This window comes from Vulpes vulpes, chromosome 15, assembly GCF_048418805.1.
Source record: "Vulpes vulpes isolate BD-2025 chromosome 15, VulVul3, whole genome shotgun sequence".
Classification (NCBI taxonomy): domain Eukaryota; kingdom Metazoa; phylum Chordata; class Mammalia; order Carnivora; family Canidae; genus Vulpes; species Vulpes vulpes.
Genome location: NC_132794.1, coordinates 10,151,794 through 10,177,339, shown reverse-complemented (window position 1 = coordinate 10,177,339; position 25,546 = coordinate 10,151,794). Strand labels below are relative to the sequence as shown.

General features: G+C 45.3%; 1 protein-coding gene across 2 annotated transcripts in view; it reads right to left on the bottom strand.

The window, feature by feature from the left end:
• Positions 1 to 8,380: 8,380 nt before the first annotated feature.
• Positions 8,381 to 25,546, bottom strand: part of RUNX1 (RUNX family transcription factor 1) — a 249,926-nt gene continuing 232,760 nt past the window's right edge. For both annotated transcript variants that reach the window (XM_072740750.1, XM_072740751.1), the window contains 2 exons: positions 15,462 to 15,623; positions 8,381 to 8,980 (listed from right to left, as the gene is read on the bottom strand). In XM_072740750.1, the coding sequence (XP_072596851.1) occupies positions 8,505 to 8,980; positions 15,462 to 15,623 (638 nt within the window). In that variant the 3' untranslated portion in view covers positions 8,381 to 8,504. The remainder of the gene's footprint in view (positions 8,981 to 15,461; positions 15,624 to 25,546) is intronic.

Sequence of the window (25,546 nt, the reverse complement as noted above, 5' to 3'; positions counted from 1 at the left end):
GAGAGGGGAACATTTGCTTACTTCAAAGCTCCCTTAAGATTCTGGCATCTAGGATTCTGAGATGCCGCTTAAAGGGAGGATATAGAGTGGGCTGGTTTTGAACAAAGATTCGGGAACCACAGTGTACACGACCTTATTCTGTAAGGTCATAAGATAGACCTCAGCCAATGATCCACAAATATAAAAAAAAAAAAATGAGGAACACCTGGGTGGCTCAATGGTTGAGCATCTGCCTTCTGCTCAGGGGGTGATCCCAGGGTCCTGGGATCCAGTCTTGCATTGGGTTCCTCGCAGGGAGCCTGCTTCTCCCTCTACCTGTGTCTCTGCCTCTCTCTGTGTCTCTCATGAATAAATAAATAAAATCTTAAAAAAAATAAATTACTTAAAAAAAAAGATAGTGGCATCTTTTTGGCAACCTGAGCCACATTTGGATACTTTGGTCAGGACTTCATCAGCATCATCTGAAGGTAAAGGGTGAAGGAAAACTTGGCTTTGAACACAGACAATGGACCCAAAATGACTAGGCAACGTGGACCTGCTTCTAGAAATCTGAGCTGTTGGATTGTCTAGGCTGAAGGGGGCAGAGACCAGGAGCTCATGCACTGAGCAGGAGGGGAGGTGCCTGTCCTCTCTGGAACAGAGAGAATACTCTATGCCAGGAGCCACCTGGCTGCTGGTGTTTTCAGCAAGGACTCCTGCCTCCTGAAGGGAGAGAGAATAATTCTTCGTTTCTTAACATGTCCTATGTGTAGTGACTTCCTTCCAAAGAGCACAGTATGGAAAGGGGGGCAGGGATTGGAGGTAACTCTACAGAGGAGAACCCCCAAAACTTCCACTGACTGATCAAGGCCAATGCCAATAGTCATAAATCATGCTGAATGTACATACCCTTGATAAAATATGATAAAAATAGCATGTTGCCTCCATCATCTTCCTCCTCAAAACCCATAACCCCAGTCTAATTATGAGAAAAAACAGCAAATTCCCATAGAGGGGAGACCTACAATATACCTGAGTAGCACTCTTTAAAAATCCTCATAGGGGGATCCCTGGGTGGCGCAGCGGTTTGGCGCCTGCCTTTGGCCCGGGGCGCGATCCTGGGGACCTGGGATCGAGTCCCGCGTCGGGCTCCTGGTGCATGGAGCCTGCTTCTCCCTCTGCCTGTGTCTCTGCTTCTCTCTCTCTCACTGTGTGCCTATCATAAATAAATAAAATTAAAAAAAAATTTAAAAATCCTCATAGGGGTACCTGGATAGCTTAGTGGTTGAGCATCTCTGCTCAGGTCATGATCCCGGGGTCCTGGGATTGAGTCCCGCATGGGGCTCCCCGCAGGAACCCTGCTTCTCCCTCTGCTTGTGCTCTGTCTCTCTCTCTGTCTCTCGTGAATAAATAAATAAAATATTTTTAAAAATCCTCACAAACAAGAGAAGTCTAAGAAAATGTCACGGCCAAGAGGAGCCTGGGGAGACATGACAACTAAACGTAATGCAGTATCTTGAAACAGGAAAACAGGGACATTAGGTGAAAACTAAGGAAATCAGAATAAACTGTGGACTTTGGTTAATAAAAAGGTATCAGTATTGGCTCATTAATTGTTGCAAATGCACCATAGTCTGTTTAAGACGTTAGTCATAGGGGAAATTGTGTGCTGGTGGACGGGCTTTCAGAGGGTATGGGAGGGGGGAGATGGAAACTCTCAGTGGTATCTGCTCAACTCCTCTGTAAATCTAAGATGGACTTTAAAAAACAGTTTCTTACTTAAAAATAAAGAAATAGATGAAGGGCAGAACTGAGAAGGAGTGGAGGACTAGGGCTGAGGCTTCCACCCAGGCCTCCCAGGGTCTGTCTGACACACTCAGTCTTGGAGGGATGAGGCTTTTCACTTGGAACTCTCCAGGATCTTGAGCATTGAGCTAAGGGTGAACAATTTCTTTGGAAGTCCTTTGGGATCCCCCTTTTCTGGAAACTCTCATGCACTCATTTCTCCCTTCCAATCTTCAGACTAGTGAGAAGTAGGCATTCTTTGAAGGCAAAGGCCACCCAGGACGGTTTACTCACGTCCTTGGTTATAGATGAATGTCAATGTTGCTCAGAGCTTCAGTCTAGAAGGTGATGAAGGGTGAGGGGTTCTGCACCAAAGCTGCTGGGGCTCATATCCTGGCTTCTCCACCAACAGCTACAGGACTTGGGTGGATTGCTTGACCTCATTATACTTTAGAGTCCTTCTCTGCAAAATGGGGATAAAAATGCGATCCCCCCCTTCCACCTTCTTAGGGTCACTATAAGAATTGAGTAAGCTAGTGTATGTGAAGCGCTTAAACCAGAGCCTGGCTTGTAGTAAGCACTTATGTGTGTGTTGTTATTTTTAATTCACTCCTCCCCTGGAATGCACTTCAGAAGGTACAAAATCTCTCTGGCACTAAGGTCTGGTTTGAAACCCTGCTACAGACAGTGGTAATCAAGCATTTATCTGGCAACTTTCTTTTTTCTGCTTTCTAGCACATGGCCCTGACCCTGGAAATCTAATTCATTAAAACCTTTTGAAAGAGCATTCTGGAGGTATCCGTCAAAATGCAAAATCGTTTTTGAACTAGCGGTTCCTTTTAAATGGACAAAATTTCAAGCATGAGGTCATAAGATATATACAGAGAACTGTTGCGGTAGCAAGACACGGGGGGTCACCTCAGCTGTCAGGAAAGGAAAGGGTAAACTAATGAGTCCAACCATACAGATTTATGCAGTGTAGTCACTAAAAAGAATGAAGTAGATCTAAGTGGGCTGAAGGACACACGTTGTATATCAAGTGCAAAAGCTGTGCAATGATATATATTGTACGCTGCTTTTTTGCATGGGTGAGATAAAATATGTGCTGTATATTATGGGTATAGAAGAATGTCTGGAATGGCAAATGCGAGCCAGTTAACAGTTACAGCAAGGCATGGATTGGGAGAAGTGGAGAGCATTTTAACTTTTTATTGGATGCTGTTTACGTTCTTAATAATGAGCAGTATTGTTCTGTGTATTTCCATTTATTGAGCATGTATTACGTGCCAACACTTTTTTCCATGTTTCACATGTATGAAGTTGTTTAGATCCCCAAACTGATAGCATGAGTGTCTCTCTCTATTAGGTGAGAAGAGCTAGGCCACTGGTTTAATTTGTTTCCCAGCGTGAGACAGGACTGGAACTCAAAGCCAGGCAGTCTGGCTCCTGAGGGGACACTCAGCAGCCCCACTAGACTCCCTTTCTGAACACATATAACCTGATCCTCCCGCCCATTTCTTGCCTCTGCTCATTAACCATTACTTCTCCAGTCAGTCATTTCTTTTGATCCCACATGTGCTGGTTCCTGACCTTCTTTGGGGCTACCCTGCCCACCATGGAAGACCATGAGAAGGCAGTGACAAGAACTGGGAAGGGAGGGTTATCTGGTGGCTCTTGGCCAGGAGGCAACTTGGTTCACACAGTCTTGAGACTGAAGTACAAATAACGCTTTGCACAGTGGGGGTGGTGAGGGAGGAACTTGAAAAGAACTCCCCACTACAACTCAAGGCTGACTCCTACGATTTAAAGAAATGGAGACTGGGGATGGTGACCGACCTCCTGTTGAACAGACACCCTTTCTGCTCTGTGTTTGCAAATCCTGCGTCGTTCTTTTGAACTATCATTATTATTTTTTTATACAGGCATTAAAGCATGCTTCACTTATCTCCATACCCAAAGAGGCAGCACCAGGAGCCAAGGGGTGGGCTGTGTTTTACCGAGGCCAGGCTGGCCTCAGAAGCCAGGGGATGCCAGGCGCACCAGGGGAGAAGGCACAAAGGTCGGCCTGAAGCCTGGCAAGCCCATGAAGAGCTCTCACGGTGTCCTCCTGTGTGTCGCAGTGGCTTCTTGGGCTTCCCAGCCCTTCCATCTCAGAAAAAGACACCACCAGTGTGATATGGTGTATGTACTTGCCAAACTGTTTATTTGCCATTCACTAGTGATAATATTGGATTTACAGAAGAAATTGTGGTACAAAGAAAGTAAGGCTCCAGTGGTTCCTGGGCAGCAGCAGTCCAGCTGCCCTGCACAGGCTGGGCAAGGGGAAGGCTCCCGGCAGGGGCTGGGGAGCCGCTCTGACTCCGAGCAGGAGACCACACACGGCCGAGAGCCTGCTCTCCTGTGCTGTCTAGAAACACCTTGCAGAGGGGCTTCTGGGGCTGTTCTCTTATACCGTATCTGGTTTAAACCTCTAGATTGACAGTTCCCTTTCGGGAAGTATTCAATATGTCAGTACCAGGGAGAAAGAAAGCACACACAAATTTCCAGGATGCTTTGTGAACAGATCCAGTAACTGCTGCACAAATAGACACTAGGTGGGGCCTGTCCAAGGAGGACAGCAGTTCTCATTGTTACTTTTTCAATAGATGTGTTTTACTGTCATTTCAATTTGGAAGTTTATTTTTCCATTGATTTTTATACATCCAGAATAGCACAAATAACCAACAGTTTTTTTTTTTTGCACATTCATTTCCCCTAGAACAAAAAGTGAACTTAAAAAAAATTGGAACCATGCTATTAGCTCTTTACAAAAGTGAATAAAAAGTAGCTCATTTTTAAGTCTAAAATAAACAAAGTAGAAAGAAGCATTTTTTTTTTGTCTACAGTATTTAGCAAACATAAGAAAAAGTCCTTAGAAACACACACAAAAATTGAAAAAAAGTTATTACAGGTATTAACAATATTTTATAATGAAGCTTAAAATCTATTTACATACATAAATACAATTAACTTTGTTGATGCAACTCTTCTGGAAGGAAAAAAAAATGCCAAATGATCAGCCTCATAAATACTGATCTGGCTAAAGGGAAGGAAAAAACTCCAAACAAACAAGACAAAAACCCCAAACGATTGTATACTGTAGGTAAACAAAAAGGTTTGTTCAGATGTAAAAAATGTTTTCTGTGATTATTTATAACTGATTTTTCGTGTATAAAAGACCCCAAACATGTTGTACTCCCAGAAAACAAAACCCACCAAAACCAAAAAAATCACCAGGACGGAATGTCCTAAAGGAAGCAGGTCTTTCAGGACAGAAGCCTGCAATCCTAAATTGCAGGACTTTTGAGTGAAACCATTCATTTCCTTTCCAATCAGAGCATTTCTGTTTATCTGCACAGAAATGCGAGGCAGCAGAAAGGCTGTCTATTAACTCACTGATTGTAATTTGTCCAGGAAGGCTTCTGTTGCTGCACTTGGACAGCAAGCAGATCCAAAATGGTTGGCAATGTCTCTGTTCTGCTGGAAGAAACCCACGACGAGCAGGAGAAAGGCTGACTCACCATGCTCCTTTATGTAAAGGGAGGGGAACTGTTGTTCTGGACAACAGTTGTAGCTCCTCGCTTCTGGACATTTGGTGTGAACTTAGGGGTGTGTGTGCTGTCTCCTTATATAAAGTGAGAGGATGGAGGAGTGAGAAGAGATTTGGCGGAGGGAGGGGAAGAGAAACAGAGGGAGATATTAGGGGTCCAGAGAAGGAAAGAAATATGTCATATAAGAAATATAAGTCATATAAGAAATATAGTGAGTAAACCAAAAAGAATTAAAATACATGTCCATGTTAAAATTATAAATAAAGGCATGAACAAGCAGTAGAAATGGCTTATTTAATTGTTCTTCTCTTGGACCAATGCTCCCAGATACATCCAGTTACATTATTGGCTTAAGGGTCTCCTTGATTAAAGGACCACCTTAATTTACCTGAAGGCAATGAATGCAATTTTTCGGGGGTGGGGGGTGGTGGTGGTGGTGGTGGTAAGCATTAAGTGTGACGTGAGGCCTATCTCCAAAACAGCTAACGTTTGCTTTAGTTTTTTCTGGAACTATTAAGTACTACCTATGCTGGTGAGGGTTTGTGAAACTGGATGGCCAAACCAGTAGGTCTACAACAAAGTGACACGCCCTCCTCATACACATGCCATTGAGAGTGGAGATTCACTGTGAAGTATTATCTGACCCCCTTCTAGGGCATTAGGCTGGTTTTGAGTTGGAGTATCTTCAGGTACCAGAAATGAACTGAAAAATAGAAAATTTTTTTCCTTCATTTTCCCCCAACATTTTGTCAGGTCAGATATGGCAACATGTGCTGAAAAGAACACTTAAGTTCGATTTGGGGTCAAGGGGCTAAAGGTCCTTTTCAGAAATAAAAAAAAAATTTAAATTTGCTGACATTTAAGGGTAATTTTGCTGCAAAAATGTAACACAGAATAAAGCGTCAAGTTGAATCGTGGAGAAAGAATCATGTCTAAAATGGAAATGAATATACGGAGTTTCTCCAGGATTCGTTTTAGCTCTTTTCTAGATAAGAATGACCTGACAACACAAACTGCTTTACTCTTTCTTACCAAAGTGCTACTGCATCTGTGTAAAACAAATAATCAATATATATATATAAGAAAACTCAAAAACAAGTTGTTTTTAAATAAGACCAGCTGTTTTGCTGCCTGCAGCCAAAGATCTTTCTAATTTGAATCCTTAAATTTATAAAATAAAAATCAAACACTGTTCCGAAGTCCTGCTTTCAAATACTCTTCAGAGTTGACCTGAAATAATTTCAACTAATTTAAGAGGTACATTAAATAACAACCAAATCATTTTGAGCACGCATATGTCAAAATCAGCAGTTAGTATTTACGAGTTGTACAACAACTGCATTCTGACCAAATTCTCCAATAAAAATAGTGCCATAAAATTTACAGTGACATTGGATACTTTTGAATTGTAGCCATGGGCAGCAGTGACATGAATCTTTCCTGTCATGCTGATGCACGGATAAAAGTGCACATACCCCATTAGGTAGGGTCTCAGCCTGGTGAGAGCAACGCAAAGATGGGTGGTGAACGAGCAGCATGGGATGGGGTCCGGCACAGGTGGGACAGTGCTTTCCCAGGTGACTCCATGAGGCACACAGAGGAAAACTATCCTGTTCGGGTCTGCTTCTGGGCCCACCCTACGAAAATTCAGCTGGAGACCTTCAGGCATCAAAGGCATCCAGTCTAGTTTCTTCCACTCCCAGCCTTGGGGGACAGCCACAAGTTTTGTTCTGCATCCATGAACAGGTACTGTATCAAATAGGAGTATTTTCTTGGAGCTAAAAAAATCTGAACTCTGGATTCAGACGATCTCCTTACTACTCCAGGAGGGGGCAGTTAAGGAACCCATAAATCCATTCATTTGGTTTCCATGTGGATTCTGCTCTTCCACATAGCTTACTTTGGATTCATTCGTAACAAAGCATGTCTGAAATTATCAAGAGCCCGTGGAGGGAGCAAACCCCTAGGCAGAAAATAAATCCTCTCCAGAGGTGCAATCATTGGCATCTTCCTGAACCTCCTTGGAACCAGACTTGACCTTCTCTGTTTAAAGGGAGGGAGTCAGATAGGAGACCCTTGGTTGAGCTTGGCAAAAAATTCCATACTTCAGATCCTTCAAGTGACCCTCAGTATCTAAAAAGCGTATTAAAAACATTGCTGCATTAGCTACCAACTCGTTTGATTAACATGAAAGGGAGTTTAATGTAAACAATATTTAGATAACCAAGTCATCACATTGCCCACCCCCTTTTTTCCCCCCAGCCTTCTTCAATGTGATACATTGAACTTTGGCTACTACGAAAAAAAACAAAAAAAAAACAAAAAATGTAGTACTTGATATTTTTCTTCTTAATATAAGTACATTTAAATAATAAAAAAGTATCAACACATAAGTAAGTGTCTAAACATCAAGATACATAAATATCTAGGGATTCCTTGTGGGAATACAGTAGTTGAAAATGACCCAAAGCTGTAGCTGTTTCTCAAAAAAAAAAAAAAAAAAAAAGAAAAAAAAAAAAAGAAAAACAACAAAACAACCACACTAAAGTCCAAAAGAAAAAGTTAAATAAAACTTACAGAAAAAGGAATCATATTTCTTTCAATTGTCAAAGCAAGAAGGAAGCAAGCTCAAATATATATATATATATACACACACATATATGTATATATGTATATATCACCCCAAATGCAAATACGCATTTTGCAATTTATAAGGTGCTGGAAAAGAAAATTAAAAAATATGAAATTAGATACCAAACAGGAGGAGTTGCCTTTCCCCGCCCCCACCCGCCCCCACCCCCCCCCCCACCCCAAATTCCACTCTTTGGAATAAACAACTTGGTTAAAAAGTGAAGTCAAGGGTATAAAATCTTTCTTTTATTCACAGCATCGCTAAATCAGAAGCATTCACAGTTTCCCTCCGGGAATCTTCCTGTTTTGCCTTAGGACGCGTCCGCGCTGGCGAAGCGGGCAGCCAGCCCCAGGTGGGGTCAGGTTGGGAGGAGGCGAGCCGAGGGCCCCGGGGGCGCAGGGGGCGCAGGGGGCGCAGCGGGGCCGGGGCCGGGCCGGGGGCGGGGCGAGACCCCGAGCGCAGTCCCCGCCGACGCCGACGCCGACGCCGACGCCGACGCCGCCGAGGCTCCGAGCCCCTCAGTAGGGCCGCCACACGGCCTCCTCGAGGCGCGCGGCGGGCGCCATGTTGGTGGGCGAGTTGCTGTGGCTGCCCTCGGCCTCCACCACGTCGCTCTGGTTCGGGAGGCTGGGGTTGAGCAGCGCCGAGCCCGTGGACGCGTTGGTGCAGGGCGGCAGGATGCGCGGCGGCGAGCGCTCGCCGCCCACCATGGAGAACTGGTAGGAGCCCGCCGAGGCGCCGTAGTACAGGTGGTAGGACGGCGAGCTGGCCTGGAAGGGGCCGCCCTGCGCCTGCGACGAGCCGGGGTAGGGCGGCGGCAGGTACGTGTGGTAGCGCGTGGCCGAGCTCATGGCCGACATGCCGATGCCGATGCCCGACGTGACGGGCGTCGGGGAGTAGGTGAAGGCGCCGGGGTAGTGCATGCGAGGGTCTGAGATGGAGGGCAGCGCGGGGAACTGGCGCGGGTCGCCGAAGGCCGTCAGGTCGGGCGCCGCTGCAGGGGTGGGGGGTGGAGGGGGGAACAGGTGAGAAAAGAGCGTGAGGCGGGAGCGAGGGAGGCCCCGCCCCTCCCGCGTGTGGCCCCGCCCACGGCCCCGCCCACGGGCGGGTTACCCAGAATGCCGCTGGCCCGGCCCGGAAGGGAGGCCGCCTACCCAGCATGCTAGGGGGCGCCGAGGGGCTGTGAGGGTCTGCGGTGATGGCGCTGCGCCTGCGGGGCGCGCGGTCGCGTGAGGCGGTGTAGGCTCAGGGCATTACAGGGTTCTAGAATGTGAAGCACTGCGCCGTGACACAGAATAGATCCGTGGATACGGCACGGGTAAGGTCGAGGCCATGACGGGGTTGGCACACCCGGCTTGGGTCGCCACCGAGCTGAGAATGAGCGCCTCTAATAACGTGGTTGAAAAAAGTGAAAAGAAGAGTATTTCCTGACCTAGACAGACCGTGAGAGGCCCCTCCGAGTCTGGGGAACAAAGGGCTGTGGAGAGGTTGGTGGGCGAGGGGGTGAGGTAACTGGGTGACGGGCGCTGAAGGAGGGCACGTGATGGGGTGAGCCCCGGGTGTTCTACTCCATGTTGGCAAGGTGATTTTTTTTTTTTAATATTTTATTTATTCATGAGAGACCCAGGCAGAGGGAGAAGCAGGCTCCACGCAGGGAGCCCGACGCGGGACTCGACCCCGGGTCTCCAGGATCACGCCCTGGGCCGAAGGCAGGCGCTAAACCGCTGAGCCACCCGGGCTGCCCAAGGTAAAGTGAATTTAAATAAAATGTCAAAAGTAATTTTCCTGACGTGGAAAAGGTGAGATTCTACTTATCAGTGGCTGTTGGTGAAGTGTCGTTGGAATGAGCCTCACTCGTTGTGTGAGGTGCCAGGGTCGCTGGTCTGGAGGCACTGCCGCAGTGCGGGGGAGTAGTCCTGACACAGGGCGACCACAGGCCGACCCTATAGGACCCGGAAAGGCTGAGGGATTGAGTGCCTGGCCCTTCACAGGAAAGTGTTTGCCAGCCCTCTATGATCAACATATTAATGTGCCAACATGGATAGAAATGTAAACTGTGATATTAATATAGTTATAACGTGTAAATCGTAAAAGTATATGATATTAATGTAATGGATGCATCAGTAGATTAATACTAATAGAATATATCACATGTAACATGATACTGTGATATAGTGTTTTTTTTTTTTTAAGATTTTATTTACTCATGAGAGACAGAGAAAGCGAGAGAGAGAGAGAGAGAGAGAGACAGGCAGAGGGAGAAGCAGGCTTTATGCAGGGGGCCCGATGCAGGACTCGATCCCAGGACTCCGGGATCATGCCCTGGGCTGAAGGCAGGTGTTAAACCGCTGAGCTGCCCAGGGATCCCCTGTGTTATAGTGTTAATGTATAAAACACCGTAGTACATTATACATAGTATTTAGGTTGTATCATAGGAAACTGCTGTTTCTGTAGGTCTCAGATAATTAAGAATTGGCAATTTCTGGGGACGCCTGGGTGGCTCGGTGGTTGAGTGTCTGCCTTTAGCTCAGGGCATGACCCCGGGGGTCCTGGGATGGAGTCTCACATTGGACTCCCCACAGGGAGCCCGCTTCTCCCTCTGCCTCTCTGTGTCTGATGTGAATAAATAAATAAAATCTTAAAAAAAAACAAAAAAAAATAAGTGGGAAATATCAGAAAGGGAGACAGAACATGAGAGACTTCTAACTCTGGGAAACGAACTAGGGGTGGTGGAAGGGGAGAAGGGCCGGGGTGGGGGTGACTGGGTGACAGGCACTGAGGGGGGCACTTGATGGGATGAGCACTGGGTGTAATTCTATATGTTGGCAAATTGAACACCAATAAAAAATAAATTTATAAAAAAAAACAAAAAAAACCCTGGCAATTTCTTATGATTCCACCTAATGCATGTTGTAGTAGTGACCGTGTGAATGTCAATGACTATCAGCACCACTCTTCCTCCCCCACGTGTACCTTTAGACTGCTTCCACATTTTTAGAAAAATATAGCCCCAGTTTCACCTGGTATTCTCTCACACTGGTTCATTGATTTGTTAACACAAATGGCCTCAGGGCTTTGATTTATCTACTCCATTTTTGCACATGTTGAAGTTGCATCAGGAATGGCAGAGCTTTGGCTAGAAAACTCATTTTGTTAGGATTGTGCATTTATGGTTTCCGAAACTGGCTTTGGCCTTCATTGCATCCTTCTGCATTTTTCTTAACCATAGGCTGCCCTTGGGAACCACTAGCGGGTTTGGGTACCTAGGAAGTGTTCCCTGTGTCCTGTAGATTGGTTTCTCAGCAGTGACACTATTGACATTTGGGGCCAGATAGTAATTTGTTGGAACAGTGGGGGGCTGTCCTGTGCGTTGTAGGTTGTTTGGCAACATCTTTGGCCCCTGCCCACCAAATGTCAGTAGTGCCCCCACACCCCACATTGTGACAGCTAACAATATCTCCAGACACTGCCAAATGTTCTGGGGGTAGGGAGGGGGGTGTCCAATCCCCCTGCGCCACACTGAGAACCACCACTGTAGATGTAGAATGTTGTCGGGGGGCGGGGGGGGGGGGGGAGTAACTGTTCCTCAGAATTATTCATTAAATGACTGGGCCAGGACCATAGTCTTTACAACAGCAAACCCCAAAGACAGCAGAGGCAAGAATTAAATGTTTTAAAATTTGTAAGCTCTCAAATTAACATACAAAATAACTCCCAAGCTCAGGATGGCTTGTGGTCTGTGTCCTTTTGTGTTCAGGCCCATAGAGAAGCTTGACAGAGCCAAGAGTTTGCTCTGAAAGGAAAGCTACCAGGGTGGATTAATCTGTTTTTGGAAGGCATCCGGGGTTGATCAACTTCCTCATATTTCAAGCCTATTATTCCAGCAGGGAGAGCTAGTGTTCTCATTCTCTTGCTGCCTCTCTCTCTCTCTCTCTCTCTCCCTCTGCCTCTCTCCCCCTCCCCCTCTCCCTCCCTCCCATTCTCTCTCTCTCTCTCTCTTCCTCCCCCCTCGCTCTTCTTCCCTTTCCTCTCTCCGAACTCTTCTATAAATTTGGGGTGAATGTGTCCTCATCAGAGAGGTAATTAAAGTTTATAGAAACAACCAAAGTCTGCAGCCAATCTCTCTGCTAATGAGGAAACCAGGAGTCTGACTTTCAAACAAACATTCCTGTTAATCGTTTCAAAGCCAGGCAGACATGTGGGCAGGGAAAACGTTGTAAACTGACAGTGGTTCTAGGGCTGCCCTTCCACGGCCACGCTCTAGCTCGTCCTCAAGCCAGGCCGCACCTCATTCCACACAGTGTGTCCCTGCCCGCTTACTGGGGCGGTCTGTGAGCAAGCTCTGTGTCACTTGTTTTTGCTCACACAGAGAGCTGTGACAGGAAGCTTGATTCCATTTTTCCAGCTAGATTTCTATAGTCAAGGGAAAAGCCGAGGTAGGAGGACGAGCATTAGGCAAATACAATCAATTTGTTGGCATCTGATGCAATACTCTGCACACAAATTAATGACTCCGCCCATGATTCCTCTTGCTTCACTTGCCCTGAGACAAAAAGGTGAATCCACTGGAAAATGAATGAAAGGTCACCCTGTTTCATGGTGATGTCTGGACATGCTCTCCAGTCTGTTCCAGCTACTACGTGGTAATGTGATGGCACCAAGTTACCGTAATCCCGAGCGAGTCCGCGGCTGGTCACGGACATAAGTAATGGAATGATGTTATGGTCTCAGCTGTCAGGGGAAAATAGTTCTTTCACTTGTGGGCAGGATATCTGAAAGATCTCCAATACTGCTTGTGATGCTCCTATCTACGTGGTACCAGTGCCAGTCGACGCAAGACCGTCCATTTGGTCAAAATAGTTTTCCTACACATTTTGATAATAAAAGGGCTTCAGCCCTTTATTATGTTCTGATTCAAATGATCTATTCACATATATTTGTTTCCATTTTTATGTCCAGTCCGACATTTCCTACCAAGCCCCACTGTCATGCACCATTCACCCCACCTGTCTATAGCCCATTTGTCCCTTTGGCTGGGCCCGGGGCCCCCTTACTCAATAGCGTGTGGGGGTGGAGACCCCCGATGTTCACAGGGAGCTTTTAAAGGGTAGGAAATCTAGGGATTAGGAGGTTCAGGTATTTTAGTTGGAAATGTTTCCCCACTGATGGGGCTAAATATTTGCCATGACAGCTCAAGTGTTCGTTCTGCAGCTTGACATGGATGAAAGCTGTCCTACCTCAGCCCCTCCCACTGGCCCCCAAAGGATTAAACAGCCTGAGCAGATAATGGCTGCCTTAAAAGGATCTTTTGCATGACTCAGATTAATGCATGCTGTCTGTCGCCCAGGTTGGCAGCTAAACATTAATTTTTTTTTTAAAAGAAAAAAAAATAAAGGAAAACCTCTAGATGACATGTCTTTTCAGACAAGGTGTGGAGACTGTCTGCAAAGGAAAGAGAGAAAGAGACAGAGCGCAAGTCCCCCGTGCAGAAGGAAGTCCAGGTGGGGCTGGGGGCTGGGGTGTGGGCCAGAACACAGAGCTCTGGGGCGGGATTAAAAGGAAAAGCAGACGCAGAGCAGTGTCAGGTTCTCAAAGCTGGCAGCCGGGCAGCCACTTCTCTTTTATGTGTCGCAACCCCCTACTGCCCCCAGGCATATGACAACGCTTCTCAGGCCCGCACTCCGGGCTTGATTTCTCAGAGGGAGATCTGCCAAGTGGAAGAGCAGTCTCCCATGCCTTTCTCTGCCACTGGGGAAAGCTCATCTGGAATTCTCTCTGGCCCTCCCTCCAAGACAAGGGAGGATCATTTTTGGGTGCTGAAATGGGACGTGACTTTTGTGTACTTTACACCCTCAATGCCACAAAACGTCCTTCCTTACTCCTTGGGTAATTGAGGTCCTGGTTGTTCAGAAGTGTAACAGAACATGGGAGACTTGGGAGTGCACATGACTGATTCCTTTAAAAAAAAAAAAAAGAGTTGCCCTCACATCTTAACACTGGTCAGTTGGAGCAGCTGCCCCCCTAGAGCTCTGGAAAGTATAAGGTGCGTATCTTGGGTGCTGACCAAATTAAAAGTCTTACGTAATAAATTCCAAGGGACCCACAGTAGGCACATAACCAAGGAAAACAGTAATTGTTTTAGAGGCAGCGAGCAAAGCAGTGCCACGGAGAAGAATCAATAAAAGTTGACAAGTGCCTTTGGAATCAATTTGGTCTGAGGAAACAGAATTTCTGAAACAACACACTGGACAGACGTCATAATCCTTATGCAACTTCCTCAACTCTGCAGCCCAGCAGGTGCCCTGGAAATGTTGGCATTAATACAAAAAGTGGGCAACTCAGTTGTCTTTCCCATTTTACTGTATGGTACCTAAGAATACTCAAAGGTGGTGGTTCTCGACTGGGGGGCAGGTTTGGCCCTCTGGATATTTGGCAATGTCTGGAGACATTTTTTGGTTGTCTTGATGTGGAGGAGGGGGCCTCTTGCCACATCTAGAGGCCAGAGATGCTGCTGAATACCCCACAGTGCACAGGACAGCCCCCCAAAACAAAGAATTCTCTGGCCCCATCTGGGGCCAGTGGTGGTGCTGGTGAGAAGCTCCGGGAAGAGGCCAAAGCATTGAGTGAAATCTCAAGTAATCACAACTATTTGGAAAACACCACATTATACAACATTTAGAATGGCAGACGTGACACCTCTGCCCTTTTGCCTGCCCCCTAATCTACTATAATCTGATCTCAAGAGCTGAAAAGCAAAAACAACCACCCTCCTCCCCACACATAACGAAGTGTGTGTCTGCAGGCTTCATAATGCTGACGTTCTCTGAAGTATTTTCACAGTTTGGTCCAGCTCCAATTTCAAAGCTCCAAACAGGGAGTTTCTCCTTTTGCTTTCAACAAAGAAAATTTTCTCTAACTCCAATTCCCTGCCCACGAGCATAGGTGAGTGCCAAGCCCAAAGGTCTCATAGGTTAAATGACTAATATTTAATGAGCTCGTATTAACAACAATTATGCTAACCACGACACCCGAGCTTTCCATTCTGTTCCCCTAATCTGGTATGAACAGCTCTTAGTTCGAAATGTCTCTTTTTGGGGTGTAGCCGCTTCCCATTCCATAGGTACGCCAGGGTTTTGTTCACATGACCTGTGAACGCTCGCCACCATCAGATGGGACAGCCCCATCTGAGTTAGAAGCTGATTACTTTGGCCTGCTATGTTATTAACACTCCAGCTGTTGCCTTTGTCTGCCACATGTGAGCAGCCCCCAGATGCCCAAAGAATCCACGTCTGCCTTCACATTCATAATCCCTGTCCCTAGGTGTCAGGAAAAATCAGTGAATGGGCACGGGCCTTAGACAACCTTGTCTTTAAACCGGTTTTTACCCCCCAAAACGACCAACCCCTTTACGCATCTCCAGTCTCTCGAACCTTCCACTCTAGCTTGACTTCAAAGGGTGGGTTCAAGCAGCTTACTTGTGAGTCGACTGGAAAGCTCTGCAGAGAGGGTTGTCATGCCGCTGGCCCGTCCAGGTGAGATGGGTGTTGCTGGGTGTACGGAAGGGGAGGCGATTGATCCCAGGTACTGGTAGGATTGATCATAGGACCATGGTGGGGATGGCTGGATCTGCCTTGTGTCTGCAGAGAATCAGACAGGTCAGTCATATGTAGAGTGGGGTGGGATTTAAGAAAAAAAAAAAAAAGTCTTTTAATTAAAAGCTGATCCTCTTTGTTTAAATATATTATACGTGCCTGTGGCCTGTTGACCAGTGTTTAGTAAGTCCAAGTATTTGCTTTTGTTTGATGATTTCCATCTCCTTCTCCACAGAGATACTGAAATATAGTCTATGTGGGATTCTTGAATATTTTCCTCTCATAACTGTTCCTTCCAAAGATCTGATTTAATCATGCTAATAGTGATGGGGTGAAGTTGAATATGCTTTCCAGGTAGAAGTGTTAACGTTACCTATTGAACTATAGCACGTATCAACTGCCCAGACAGTTTCAGCTTTACCAAGAGACAATTTTCATCCTCAGAAACATTTTATAAACTCAGGTGGATCATCTATCCATCTGTACTCAGTAAGCAAGAAAGAACACAGAGTTTTGGTTTTGTTTGTTTGTTTTGGTACCTTTGGCAAAAATACCCCAAGGGCTTTTAAATATCATCTATTTAGGTGAATCCCCTCCCAAAGAATTTAGAAAAGAAGATCCGACTAAGAGGCTGGTGATGAGGTCTGAGGACTAGTTCACAAGCGCAGCAGTAGAGAGCTGGCTCTACCAACCCAGACCGACAGGTGTCCCGCACCTTTTCAAGACCTCACGTCTGCAACGTTTAAAGGGCAGAATGTTGAGCAAGTATTTTATAGATGGCCATTAAATGAGGACTGGGAGAGAGAAGAGACAAAACTCTGACTTCAGAAGATTTAGGTAAAAAGGATTTTGTGAATTTGACTCCAGCATTCATAGGAGTCTTTGTTTTCAAAAGCATCACACTGCAGATGAAAAGGAGAAGAAGAAACCAAACAAACCCTCTGATCCTAGGCAATATGTGTAAGAAAAGTTAAATGGAACACAGTCTCACCACAAGATAGCCTTCCATTTCTTTAGGGCTAAACACTGATTTTTCTCTTTGGGTCCCACCTTCTCTCTGGACCACTAAGGTGACAGCGAACTACGCTGGCTCCCAGAGTTCTTCACAGCCAGGGCTGCATGCAGCTGGGGGTGAATCTAGAAAGAGCAATGTTCCTCAGGAAAATACTGGATGCAGGCTGTGTATGTGCCAGGACATAAAGAAGTGAGTTATTCTTGTTATAAAATATTCAGTTCTGGTTCCTCCAGGGGCTTTTCATTTCCAGCAGTTCAGGTTTGCCGTTTCTATCTGAAGCCGTCAGAGTGAATGGATAACCGAATTGGGTTTGATGATCCAGGTCTTCCTTCCCTCTTTTTCTGCCTGCCCCTCCCCACTTTCCCTCATATGGATCGATTTCTTTCTTTTCTCTTCTTTAAAATAACTCAGTTTTTAAGTTGGAAAAATCTGGACAAATATTTTAACTTAGAATCTCTGAAATCTAATATTAAGGAAAGGTCCTTGTTCCATTCTATACTTTGGAGAATTTGAACAGAAGGCAAAGCATAAGAGAGCTGGTCCATTCTAAACTCAGTGGAAATGAATGATCAACTACAGTCAAAGATTCCGCGCAGCCTCACCAGTGATAATGTTTCCAATAATCGAAAGCAAGGAGCAATAGCTGATTGTTCAATATTCCCATATTACTACAAGTATTTTGCTCCAAGTGAAAAATAAACTACAGGCTCAGATATTTTTGTAAGACATGCATATATCCTAGATAGACACATTTGCTAGGTGAATATATAGTAGTCAAATATTTTAATCATTTAAGAAGCAAACAAAAGAGGTTTTATAATTGTCATAAAGCCCTCTGGGGTGTGAATTGCGGTTCAGTAATTCATGGCTCGCTGTGTAGACAGCCCAGCACCCCTAACCCTGTGTCTAAAACCACAGTAAGCATAAAGTATTATGCCATGATTCATGCTCTGTCATGTTTTACTGTAGTGAAAAAGTTGTGCTAGGCTTTTCTAAACTCATAATTAAACCATGCAAACGTTGCATAATGTTTCACAGCCTTTTAAAAATATGCTTTGGTAAAATGATCTTTATGATTAAAGTCCAAGTTCTGTGATTGTTTTTTTTTTTTTTAACACAGGGTTTTATATTCAACATTCTTGCTTCACATCACAACTTAGCTTTCCAGTGTTAGGGGAGGGATAGCACTAAAAACCCCAAAGACCCCTGTGTGATCAGTTTTCATTCATGTGACGGTAGTTGAGCTGCCTTTGGATTCATTGCCAGTGGTGGGCCAGAAGGTGGTGATGGCGAGCTTCTCATGTCTGGTTTTTGGGTGTTTTCTAATTCTGCGTGTATTATTGATAAAAAACTAAAGCACAAAATAAAACAAAAAACAATGATATGGTGTATGCTGAGTTTACTGTTGAGTTACCATTCTTGCTCTGATGGGGCCAACGCGAACACATGAAGGCAGCTATGGAAATGGCAGTGCTGTGGGCCACCCCAAGCGCTGGACTGAGAGGCAGAAGTGGCCTCTATGCTTGTCTTTGCGGTGAGCCTGGACCACTTGTTTATACATCCTCATTCTCATCTCTGAAAAGACATGATCTCCAAGCCCCTTCCAACAGTAACAGTGCAGGATTCTAATTCGAATCGGTTCTATAAAGTGTTTCTCGGCTTAACTTGTATGCTAATCAGATTTAAGAAAGCCACAGGTGGAAGTATGGGGTGAAGAATGGTCCTTGTAACAGTAAGTATACCGATTTCTGGGAAGAAGAAGTAGGTAAGGATAAGACGGGAGTTATCCAGAAAAGAAGCCATAGGCTGAGAAGAGAACCACTGTCTGCCATTCTCCAGAGAGTAGGGCTACTTGTTCTTGATGGAAGTGCCTCTGGTAAGTCAGTCCATCAAAAAGAACAAAAGTTTATTGAAATTTTAGTATGTGCCACGCATGTGCCACCTTAACTAGGAATAGCCTTATGAATAAGACCAATGTAGTCCCTGCCCCATTGGAGCTTCTAGTCTGATATCAATGAAGATCCTGGGAGTAGATGATACTTGGAAAAGTTTCTTCCTATTGCACTGATCATCATGCTGAGGGTTCCTACATTTATTCATTTATTCACATTAATAAGTTCATCCATTCATTCATAGGCTCACGAAGTTATTCACATCCTCCTTCATTCCTGTTGCCAAAGAGCATTTTTGCTTTACTAGGATCACTGTTTTGGGGACTCAGTAGTGAATGGATTATAGTCTTTGCCTTTAGGGTATAGCGAGTGGGGGACCTGTATTCAGGTGAACTGATGGATTATCTGCCTAACCTGGACTTGCAGACAGTTGTTCCCACATTAGAGATAATCCTAATGGCATTTATTATACTTCCGTTCTGCCTCTGCAAGGAGCAAACTTAGGGAAAGCACTTCATTCTGAACTCTTCCTTTACCCTGAGTAAATCACTTATTTTCTCTGATTCATAGTTTTCCTACTTCAAATGGTAGTAGTGAAGAGTAAGTGAGATAAGCTATATGTAAAGCAAGTAATACAGTTTTTGCCCATAATAAATGCTCAATAAGTCTGACTAATTTTTATGATTATATTATTAAGAAGAAAAATAAATCCATGCCAAGGGATTTATCTGATATTTATTGGTAAGGCCACACACACCTGCTCCAGGGTGAGGCTCAGGTAATACCACGCTGTTCACTGATAAAGGGCTTGACGGCTGTTCTTCAGCATTGGAGGGGAACTGGGCTCAGGAGATTAAGTGGTAAAGGGCAAGAAAACGAGATTTCAGGTAAGGATAGAGGAGGCAAGGATCCAGTCTCAACCGGTTCACATTTCTATTAAGAAAAGGACTGGATCAGAAAATTTAAATTTGAGCCTTTCTGTGTCCTGCTTTTTTTTCAGGGTACATACTGGTGGTTTTTTTTTTTTTTTTTTTTTTTTGCGTGTGTGGGGTTTTTTTTGTGTGTGTGTGTGTGTGTGTGTGTGTTTAAAGATTTTATTTATTTATTCATGAGAGACACAGAGAGACAGAGAGAGGCAGACACAGGCAGAGGGAGAAGCAGGCTCCATGCAGGGAGCCTGTTGTGGGACTTGATCCTGGGTCTCCAGGATCACGCCCTGGGCTGAAGGCAGGCACTAAACCATTGAGCCACCAAGGGATCCCCCATAATGTTTTGATGCAGCCACTTTACTGAAGTCATTTTGTGATGGATTATTTTCAGCATTCTGATCATCCAAAAAAATAGGTAAAACAGAGATCCCTCTCCCTTCCATTTGAAACAAGGTCCAAGAAGGGGGAAGTTGGGGATAAGGTGGAGCGGAGGCTAGTGGTGAACTTAGAGGGATCCATGGCATACATCACTAAACGAGAAAGTAGAATGCCTTCACTTTTTGATGCAGCATTATCAAAAAGTCTCCAGAGTGAAAAATGGCCCTGCCATTTGCAGCTCTGAAATGCGAAAAGTGTGGGGGTCACCACTCTCATCTTTACAAGAAAAAAGCTGAGCAAACTGATAATCCATGACTCTTCTTAGATCTATTAGAGAATTGAGACTGTAGGCAAACTGCCATCCTGAAGTCTTGAGAGGCAGGTAAATACAGAAAATCACATGGAGGTCTATGTACCAGGAGCAGAAGCTGCTGGAGCCATAAACTGGTCAGAACACTTGTAATTTTGATAAACTGTTGGAGGCTGAGTTTAGACTACTGTGAGAATAAGAAACTTCTAGGGGGCCGCAGTCTTGTGGGTGTGTACGGGAATTGGGGTGGGGACATTTTCATGAGATTGGCATCAGGAACTCCTCCAAGTTTTCATGGGATCCAGTATAATAATAGTGGGTTATGGCTGAAAGAGACTATTTAGGGAAGAGTTCTTAGGGAAGTCCAAAGACAACAAGAGAGACAAAAACAAGGGCATTAGAGGAATTTGAAGCCTCTGGCGTCTACAGCTATAGTAAACATGAAACACAGCCCAGCTCCTAGCTAGATGAACATAAAATATCACACTGAAGGCCTATTTCTTTTCATTCCCATCATCTGATACATACTATACAGCTTTATTTTTTTTAAAGATTTATTTATTTATTTGCGAGATAGAGATATTGGGAGCATGAGAGCAGGGGGAGGGACTGAGAGGGAGGGAGAGAGAGAATCCTTAAGCAGACTCAGTGCTCAGCATGGAGCCCAACTTGGGGCTCAATCCCTGAGATCTTGAACTGAGTCAAAACCACGAACTGGATGCTTAACCAACTGAACTACCCAGGTACCCCTCAGGTCCAGCTTTCAAATTGGAAATGAAAAGGCGTTCCAAAAAGTAAGAAAAGCAGTCTGAAGAGATACAACAAACAGCAGAACCAGACTCAGATATGACATAGATTTTGGAGTTACCAGACAGGGAATTTAATTATGATTAATATGTTAAGGGCTCTAATGGAAAAAGGAGACAGCATGCATAAACAGATGGGTGTTGTAAGTAGGGAGACAAAAGGAAATTCTAGAAATGAAAAACACTATAACAGAAATGAGAAATGCCTTCGATGGGCTCAACAACAACAGACTGGATATGGCTGAGGAAAGAATCAATGAGCTTTAATAGAACTTCCCAAACCAAAAGGTAAAGAGAAGAAAGAGAAAACTAAGCAAACAAAAAGCAAACCCCAAACATAACATCCATGAACTCTGGGACAATTTCAAAAGGTATTAACATATACATAGTAGAAAATTCAGAAGGAAAAATAAAAGAAAACCGAGTAGAAGAAATATTCGAAGTATTAATGGCCAATAATTTTCCAAAATTAATGATAAACACCAAACCGCAGATCCAAGAAGCTCAGAAAACACCAAGGAAGGTAAATACAAATAATCTACAGAAACACCTTATCTAGGGAGCAACAAGGATAAGAATTACTTCCAACTTCTCTTCACAAACCATACAAGCAAAAAGAGTGTCGTAAATATTTCAAGTGTTTAAAGAAAAAAAGCCAGCAGCTTATAAATCTATATTCTACAAAATTATACCTCAACAGTGAAGGAGAAATAAAGACATCATCTGACAAACAAAAACTGAAGTAATTTATCCAGTAGAGCTGACATGCAAGAAATGTTAAAAGGAGTTCTTCAAGGGAAAGGAAAATATAAGACAGGAAATTAAATTGACACAAAGAAAGGAGGAGCTTTAGAGAAAGAATAAGAAAAGGTAAAAATAAAGTCTTATTTTTCCTACTCTTAGTTGATCCAAAATATAACTGTGTTTAAAAAGATAATAGAGGGAATAATGTATTGGGTGAACACAGCATATGGGTAAATGAGATGAATGGGAGTAATGACAGAATGGGAAGGAAGAAGTGGTGTAGTCTTACTTAGTGGTGACTTAGATTCATTTTACATATATTTTGCAAACTCTAGGGAAAACACTAAAAACATTTTTTAAAAAGGTATAATTGATAGTCTAAGAGAAGAGATAAAACAGAATCATATAAAATGCTCCATTAAACTGGAGAAAAGAGGAGAAAAAAGAACAAGTAAGCAAATATAAAACAGTTACAAACATGGTAGCTATGAATGCAATCATACCAATAATCACTTTAAGTATGAATGTTCTAAAAGCACCCATTAAAAGACAGAGATTGTCAGAGTGAATTAATCTCCAGGCCCATATGTATGTTGTCTACAGGGAACCTACTTGAAATATAAAGACTTCAGGTGAAAGTAAAGAGACGCAGAAAGACCATGCTAACACTAACCAAAAGAAAGGCAGAGTAGCTATATTAATTTAATATGAAACTGGGACGCCTGGGGGGCTCAGTGGTTGAGCATCTGCCTTCGGCTCAGGGTGTGATCCCGGGGTCCTGGGATCGAGTCCCTCGTTGGGCTCCCCTTGAGAAGCCTGCTTCTCCCTCTGCCTATGCCTGTCTCTCTGTGTCTCTCATGAATAAATAAATAAAATCTTAAAAAAAAACTAATACAAAACAATTCAGAAGAAGGAAAATTTTCAGAGATCAAGAGGGGAAGTACATGATGATGAGAGTTCTCTTAAGAAGATGTAACAATCCTTAACATGTATGCACTTAACAACATGTCAAAAAACATGTGGCAAAAACTAACTTAGAACTACAAGAAGAAATAGAAAAATACACTTAGTTGAAGGCGTCAATGCCCCTCTTTCAGTAATTGATACATCAAGCAGGCTGAAAATTAGGGTGTTTTGACCTACACAGTACTACCAACAAACTTGATGTAATTAACATTTATAGAAGATTCCATTTAACAACAGCAGAATACACTTTCTTCTCAAGCTCACAAGGAACATCCATCCAGACAGTACACATTCTGGGCCATTAAATACCCCTTAACAAATTGGAAAGACCAGAAATCATATAAAGTATATTCTCAGACCATATGGATTAATAAAAATTAAAAACAAAACAAAAACCAAACAAACAGAAAGTTAGCTAGAACAAATATTTGGAGCGTCAACAACACACCTCTAAGTAACCCATGGGTCAGATAAGAAGTCTCAAGGGAAATTAAAAGGCATTTTGAGCTAAGTGAAAATCCAACTTACCACAAGTTCTGGAACGTAGCAAAAGCAGTGCTTAGAGGGAAATGTATAGCATTGAATGCATATATTAGAAAAGAAGAACGATCCAGAATCAATAGTCAAAGCTTCTAGCTTAGGAAAGTGGAGGAAAAAGAGCAAAATGAACCAAAAGCAAGCAGAGGAAAGGAAATAATAAATAGTAAAGTAGAAATCAACGAAATAGAAAGTAACAGAGAAGGTGTCGCACGAGAAAGTGACGAAGTAAATCAACAAAACCAAAAGCTGTTCTTTGAAAAGTTTAAAACATCCTCCTTTGGCGTCAGGCCCCGGCCAGGCCACCCAGGAGAGCCTGGCCAGAGACCCCTCTACCTCTGGCCATCTGCCTCTCTGGGGTCTTTAACGCCCACCCCCAAACCCGGATTCCCAGCAGCACCACCTGAGCTGAGGCATCCTGTCCCGGGCCGGGACCAGGAGGAGGCTGGCGGCTCCGTGGCGTGGCTGTTATAGTTAGAAGGCCCTTTCTTTGGCTATTCAGCTGATATCTTTAAAAGATGCGACCTTTTGGTAACCTTTCAGAGCCATTTAAAAACAGAGACCAGACAGTTATGTATGTCACGGGGCCCCAGCGTCTATTTTTAAAAGAGCCAAACCTGCTTGGTGAACATATAAACCCTCGGGGCCATCCTGGGTTTTTTTCCCCAGAGGATTTTTTTTTTTTCCCCTCTTTCTGTTTGGAAGACGGCAGGGTAGTTCCCAGGGTGCCCTTCAGATTCACCTCAGTCCTGGGTAGCTGGTATAATGCCCTCTTGGATGCCTCCAAACGCACAACAGGATATGACTCAGGGCTCAGAGATGTGAGTCAGTTTCCAGGGTGATGTGTCAGGGCGGGCCGGTGGTGGCTTGCATCTCCCCGTCTGGGACCCTTGGGAGGGGGGATCTGGGCTCCCCTGCACACCAGAGGCTGTTCCCCTCCACACCCCAGGCTCTGCTGCTACCCTCAGAGCCCCGTGCTGTTGGCCTTTGTGGCCCCAGGCGGTGGGGCCTTCCCAGCTGGGACGGAGGCGTTCCCGGGGAAGTCGCAGTGTCCTTCGGTGCCATTTCCTCCGACCTCCAGGGCAGGGAGTCCGAAGGCAACAGGGCCCAAGAGGGAGGGCAAGCAGCCGCCTAGGAGCGCGCCCAGGTAGCAGACGCGGGACGAGCTATCAGTGAAACCCCATGATGATGTGAGTCAGCTCCTACCAGCTTTGGATCCTGGAAAAAGCGAGGTTGTGAAATAGCTCTGGTATTTGCCAACCGTTGTCTCTGCCGGCTACAGACCTCTTGGTTAGTCATGTACGGCTAAGACGAATTCATTGTTCCAGCAATTACTCCGGAGGGAAGCATCCAGCACCAAGCCCGGGCAGAGACCCGCCTGGGGATGCTGCGTTTTCAAGGCCTTCAGGGTTTTGAGGGGTCCTGTCTGGATGGCGGGGCCTGAGAGGTGGCAGGCTGCCTGCGGGAGGGAAGAAGGGGGCCGCGTGGCCACGTCTCCACCACGCGCAGTCCGGGTCCCCCATCCGGAGCCGGGCCCGGGGAGGCCCCGTGGCTTTGCGCTCAGGGCGCTGGGAATGCAGAAGGCCGGCGGCTCACCACAGCCCTCTTCCCCTCCAAACCTGTTTCCTCATCTCTAGAAATGGGGGCACCGAGCCTCACCTGCCTCACAGGTGTGAGAGTTAATTAATGTTTGTGGAGCAGCTTTGAGAGCCACAGATGAAAGGCCTCTATAAACGCAAAGTGCCGGGCCTCATTAGAGCGGCCAGACACTTCCCAGGGGAAACAGTTCAACTCTTGCCATGAGGCCTCTCCCCTCAGCCCCATCCGTCTGAGGCGCGTCTGGAAAAGGGTTCTGGACTCCGGACAGTTGTCTCTGACGAAGGGCTTGGGGGTAAGTCACTGGCTTCTAGAAAAGCCGGGCGTGAGGATGCACACCTCCTGTTCTCTGCGGGCCTGGGTCGCCCGGGGAAGAGGGAGACGAGCCTTCGATTCCCATGGGCTGGAGGGAATCACGGTTTTGAGGGAACAGAAGGCACCTCCTGGCCTTCCTCTGCCCTCCCTTGTTGCCCTGTGCTGCGTTGAACAAACATCCACCGCAGACTCCTTTTCCGGAAGGATCTTCCTGCGCTCGCACTCTGGCCTCTGCCCTGAGCACGCTCTCCTGCGCTGATGCTCCAGGTGGGCCGGCGCAGTTCCACGGCTGCCCTCTTCGTTTCCTTCCGTCCTTCCATTCTCCCCCAACGAAAACCTCAAAACGCGGAGGGCGAGGATGGCTCTCTGTTCCCATCCCCTCATTCCCTAGCCCCCTTGCCCTCTTCGCAGCTCCTGGAGAGGGAAGAGCCGAAAAGACGGCGTCAACAGCTGGGAAGTGTCGGGCAGCCTCTGGCTTGG